Genomic DNA, 6,303 nt, shown 5'->3' on the forward strand with positions numbered 1-6,303 from the left:
AAGAGGGGCAGCAGCCTTTTCAGTAGTTGCAAGGGCAACAGTCTGGATGATTGACTGATCTGGCCTTTCAACATTAACCAAAACGGCCTTGCTGTGCTGGTACTGCGAACTGCTGAAGCAAGGGGAAACTACAGCCGTAATTTTTCCCGAGGACATGCAGCTTTACTGTATGATTAAATGATGATGGTGTCCTCTTGGGTAAAATATTCCGGAGGTAAAATAGTCCCCCATTCGGATCTCCGGGCGGGGACTACTCAGGAGGACGTCGTTATCAGGAGAAAGAAAACTGTCGTTCTACGGATCGGAGCGTGGAATGTCGGATCCCTTAATCGGGCAGGTAGGTTAGAAAATTTAAAAAGGGAAATGGATAGGTTAAAGTTAGATATAGTGGGAATTAGTGAAGTTCGGTGGCAGGAGGAATAAGACATTGGTCAGGTGACTAAATGGTTATAAACACAAAATCAAATAGGGGTAATGCTGGAGTAGGTTTAATAATGAATAGGAAAATAGGAATGCGGGTAAGCTACTACAAACAGCATAGTGAACGCATCATTGTGGCCAAGATAGATACGAATCCCACACCTACTACAGTAGTACAAGTTTATATGCCAACTAGCTCTGCAGATGATGAAGAAATTGAAGAAATGTACGATGAAATAAAATAAATTATTCAGATAGTGAAGGGAGCCGAAAATTTAATAGTAATGGGTGACTGGAATTCGAGTGTAGGAAAAGGGAGAGAAGGAAACATAGTAGGTGAATATGGATTGGGGCTAAGAAATGAAAGAGGAATCCGCCTAGTAGAATTTTGCACAGAGCACAACTTAATCATAGCTAGCACTTGGTTTAAGAATCATGAAAGAAGGTTGAAAAATGGAAGAACCCTGGAGATACTAAAAGGTATCAGATAGATTATATAATGGTAAGACAGAGATTTAGGAACCAGGTTTTAAGTTGTAAGACATTTCCAGGGGCAGATGTGGACTCTGACCACAATCTATTGGTTATGACCTGTAGATTAAAACTGAAGACTCTGCAAAAAGGTGGGAATTTAAGGAGATGGGACCTGGATAAACTGGGGGAAAGAAACACAGTAGAAGAAGAATGGGTAGCTCTGAGGGATGAAGTAGTGAAGGCAGGAGAGGATAAAGTAGCTATAAAGACGAGGGCTGCTAGAAATCCTTGGGTAACAGAAGAAATATTGAATTTAATTGATGAAAGGAGGAAATATAAAAATGCAATAAATGAAGCAGGCAAAAAGGAATACAAATGTCTCAACAATGAGAACGACATGAAGTGCGAAATGGCTAAACAGGGATGGCTAGAGGACAAATGTAAGGATATAGAAGCTTATCTCACTACGGGTAGGATAGATACTGCCTACAGGAAAATTAAAGAGACCTTTGGAGAGAAGAGAACCACTTGTATGAATATCAAGAGCTCAGATGGCAACCCAGTTCTAAGCAAAGAAGGGAAAGCAGAAAGGTGGAAGGAGTAAATAGAGGGTTTATACAAGGGCGATGTACTTGAGGACAATATTATTGAAAGGGAAGAGGCTGTAGATGAAGACGAAATGGGAGATAAGATACTGCGTGAAGTGTTTGACAGAGCACTGAAAGACCTGAGTCGAAACAAGGCCCCGGGAGTAGACAACATTCCGTTAGAACTACTGACGGCCTTGGGAGAGCCAGTCATGACAAAATTCTACCAGCTGGTGAGCAAGATGTATGAGACAGGCGAAATATCCTCAGACTTCAAGAATAATACAATAATTCCAATCCCAAAGAAATCAGGTGCTGACATATGTGAAAATTACCGAACTATCAGTTTAATAACTCACAGCTGCAAAATACTAACGCGAATTCTTTACAGACGAATGGAAAAACTGGTAGATGCGGACCTCGGGGAGGATCAGTTTGGATTCCGTCGAAATGTTGGAACACGTGAGGCAATACTGACCTTACGACTTATCTTAGAAGAAAGATTAAGGAAAGACAAACCTACGTTTCTAGCATTTGTAGACTTAGAGAAAGCTTTTGACAATGTTGACTGGAATACTCTCTTTCAAATTCTGAAGGTGGCAGGGGTAAAGTACAGGGTGCGAAAGGCTATTTACAATTTGTACGGAAAGCAGATGACAGTCATAAGAGTCAAGGGGCATGAAAGGGAAGCAGTGGTTGGGAAAGGAGTGAGACAGGGTATAGCCTCTCCCCGATGTTATTCATTCTGTATATTGAGCAAGAAGTAAAGGAAACAAAAGAAAAATTCGGAGTAGGTATTAAAATTCATGGAGAAGAAGTAAAAACTTTGAGGTTCGCCGATGACATTGTAATTCTGTCAGAGACAGCAAAGGACCTGGAAGACCAGTTGAACGGAATGGAGAGTGTCTTGAAAGGAGGATATAAGATGAACATCAACAAAAGCAATACGAGGATAATGGAATGTAGTCAAATTAAATCGGGTGATGCTGAGGGAATTAGATTAGGAACAGAGACACTTAAAGTAGTAAAGGAGTTTTGCTATTTAGGAAGTAAAATACACTCCTGGAAATGGAAAAAAGAACACATTGACACCGGTGTGTCAGACCCACCATACTTGCTCCAGACACTGCGAGAGGGCTGTACAAGCAATGATCACACGCACGGCACAACGGATACACCAGGAACCGCGGTGTTGGCCGTCGAGTGGCGCCAGCTGCGCAGCATTTGTGCACCGCCGCCGTCAGTGTCAGCCAGTTTGCCGTGGCATACGGAGCTCCATCGCAGTCTTCAACACTGGTAGCATGCCGCGACAGCGTGGACGTGAACCGTATGTGCAATTGACGGACTTTGAGCGAGGGCGTATAGTGGGCATGAGGGAGGCCGAGTGGACGTACCGCTGAATTGCTCAACACGTGGGGCGTGAGGTCTCCACAGTACATCGATGTTGTCGCCAGTAGTCGGCGGAAGGTGCACGTGCCCGTCGACCTGGGACCGGACCGCAGCGACGCACGGATGCACACCAAGACCGTAGGATCCTACGCAGTGCCGTAGGGGACCGCACCGCCACTTCCCAGCAAATTAGGGACACTGTTGCTCCTGGGGTATCGGCGAGGACCATTCGCAACCGTCTCCATGAAGCTGGGCTACGGTCCCGCACACCGTTAGGCCGTCTTCCGCTCACGCCCCAACATCGTGCAGCCCGCCTCCAGTGGTGTCGCGACAGGCGTGAATGGAGGGACGAATGGAGACGTGTCGTCTTCAGCTATGAGAGTCGCTTCTACCTTGGTGCCAATGATGGTCGTATGCGTGTTTGGCGCCGTGCAGGTGAGCGCCACAATCAGGACTGCATACGACCGAGGCACACAGGGCCAACACCCGGCATCATGGTGTGGGGAGCGATCTCCTACACTGGCCGTGCACCTCTGGTGATGGTCGAGGAGACACTGAATAGTGCACGGTACATCCAAACCGTCATCGAACCCATTCCTAGACCGGCAAGGGAACTTGCTGTTCCCACAGGACAATGCACGTCTGCATGTATCCCATGCCACCCAACGTGCTCTAGAAGGTGTAAGTCAACTACCCGGGCCAGTAAGATCTCCGGATCTGTCCCCCATTGAGCATGTTTGGGACTGGATGAAGCGTCGTCTCACGCGTTCTGCACGTCCAGCACGAACGCTGGTCCAACTGAGGCGCCAGGTGGAAATGGCATGGCAAGCCGTTCCACAGGACTACATCCAGCATCTCTACGATCGTCTCCATGGGGGAATAGCACCCTACATTGCTGCGAAAGGTGGATATACACTGTACTAGTGCGGACATTGTGCATGCTCTGTTGCCTGTGTCTATGTGCCTGTGGTTTTGTCAGTGTGATCATGTGATATATCTGACCCCAGGAATGTGTCAATAAAGTTTCCCCTTCCTGGGACAATCAATTCACGGTGTTCTTATTTCAATTTCCAGGAATGTAACTGATGATGGTCGAAGTAGAGAGGATATAAAATGTAGACTCGCAATGGCAAGGAAAGCGTTTCTGAAGAAGAGAAATTTGTTAACATCGAGTATGGATTAATGTATCAGGAAATCGTTTCTGAAAGTATTTGTATGGAGTGTAGCCATGTATGGAAGTGAAACATGGACGATAAATAGTTTGGACAAGAAGAGAATAGAAGCTTTAGAAATGTGGTGTTACAGAAGAATGCTGAAGATAAGGTGGATAGATCACGTAACTAATAAGGAGCTATTGAATAGGATTGGGGAGAAGAGATGTTTGTGGCACAACTTGACTAGAAGAAGGGATCGGTTGGTAGGACATGTTTTGAGGCATCAAGGGATCACAAATTTAGCATTGGAGGGCAGCGTGGAGGGTAAAAATAGTAGAGGGAGACCAAGAGATGAATACAATAAGGAGATTCAGAAGGATGTAGGTTGCAGTAGGTACTAGGAGATGAAGAAGCTTGCACAGGACAGAGGAGCAGGGAGAGCTGCATCAAACCAGTCTCAGGACCGAAGACCACAACAACAACATAAATAAGTTAACCGCTTACTGATTTATAGTGTTTCATTTGATACGCGTAACACTCACGGTTAAAGCTAAGCAAAGATATTGGTACAGCAGACGATATGCCAAGTACATGTTGCTACTCTTCTGCTTTTTGCAGTTAAAAAACTGTCATTACAATTGCAAACTTTGTTACAATTGTCACACATAGCAATCAGCCCTTATCCTACAAAAATATTTTGTAGACCTACTATAAAATTCAACTTAGTACTGTGATTCTTCTGCATCATAACCTTATACCCAGAAACGACTTCTTGTGACAACAATGCTGTGCGTTACTTTCATTAATTACTGAAAAAACGTAAATATTTTCCCAAAATGAAGAATGTATGAGGCATGACAGAAAGGTTTACAGTTTTATTTATATTCTCACCCATTTTCAAGTGTAAGTAAGTAGTTAATGAGAATGCCTAACTGCAAAGTTAACAGTCCAGTACAGTGCATATAAACAGTTATTTACTATACGCGTGAAATATATATAACATCGAAACGGTTAGTAGTGTGTTAGTACTGCGAAACTTACGATAGTAGCTTGGAACAGCGTTACACATGCTACGAGGACGCTGGAAAGAAACTGAACCAGCACTGTCGAATTCATAACACCTTCAAGATAAGTTGTGAATCTGTAAAAAGAAAACCTCAGTACTCTTTTTTACAACAAAAGCAAAATTTTTCTCAAAAGTATCACACGTCTTAACTACGATACACACTCGATAATTTTTTGGTGGGATCTGACGAGATCACATAGCTCTTTGTACATTCTACTGTGAGCTTCCGTCAGCACACTGTTGTCGGGCGATGCTGTAACAGGCCTTAGGTTAGATCGGCCGCTTAAGTGATCCGTTTCCAGATGCAGGTTGGTGAAGCGCACGTTCAGAATGGTGAGCTGGGCTGTGACGTGTATCATGACGCTGGCGTAGAACATGTCGAGACCGACGCTGACGAGGTGCCAGAAGAAGGTGGCGGTGCACTGCGTCACGTAGGATAACTCGTACAGTGGTATCGAGGTGAAATTGAGTCCGTGCATGGGTATGAACGGAAGGTGCTTCTCCGACGTGTCTTCGAGGAGAGGCATAACAAACCACAGTGGACCAAGCACGTTCAGGTACCCAAGGGTTATGAACGTGAGACGCAAGGCCTTCTTTCTGGCCATCTGGAAAGTGGACACCATGGTCTCGTTCCCCAGGTAGTACTGCTCGTGGTAACGGACCGCGTCGTCGAGCCTCTGCACCAGCTGGTAGTAGACGCTCCTGTTCTTCAAGAAGAGGGTCATCTTGATAGCGCCGCCCAGCATGGTGATCATGGACAACAGTGTCAGCGTGATCTCGTTGAGGTCGCCCCACGACAAGTAGAGTGTTCGCACTGCCATCAGCACGTGCGTCCACTTGACGACGAAGACGAAGGAGGTGAATGCTGCAAACAGCCGTGGAGGACCCGCTGGCCACAACCCGCCGGACATCAGCACCCGGACGTTCCACTTGAGTACGGACTCATGGTGTCGCGCTGACTGCCTGCCTTCCATGTTGTTCGTGAATTCCCTCATCCTGAGGAAAGGAAAAGTTACTTGAGTAAGGACACACACGCTATAGTAACGATAATACAAATTTCTTTCATTACAGTAGAAATATCTTATTACGATACGTCTGTGCTTATGTGTTGCTCTGGTTCGTAACTATGGAAATCGATGCTCGGGGAAGAGATTATGAGCACTAATATTGAAATTGTGGCTATAAGACTGCTTTGATGCGGATACCTGTGGGT

At 45.4% G+C, this 6,303-nt stretch overlaps 1 protein-coding gene across 1 annotated transcript; it reads right to left on the reverse strand.

Annotated features, from left to right (window-relative positions):
- Window positions 1-5,239: 5,239 nt before the first annotated feature.
- Window positions 5,240-6,085, reverse strand: LOC126282392 (uncharacterized). The gene has a single exon (XM_049982050.1). The coding sequence runs from the start codon at window positions 6,083-6,085 to the stop codon at window positions 5,240-5,242; it is 846 nt and encodes a 281-aa protein (XP_049838007.1).
- Between the last annotated feature and the right edge of the window lie 218 nt (window positions 6,086-6,303).

The sequence above is a fragment of the Schistocerca gregaria genome, chromosome 7 (genome assembly GCF_023897955.1).
Source record: "Schistocerca gregaria isolate iqSchGreg1 chromosome 7, iqSchGreg1.2, whole genome shotgun sequence".
Lineage (NCBI taxonomy): Eukaryota > Metazoa > Arthropoda > Insecta > Orthoptera > Acrididae > Schistocerca > Schistocerca gregaria.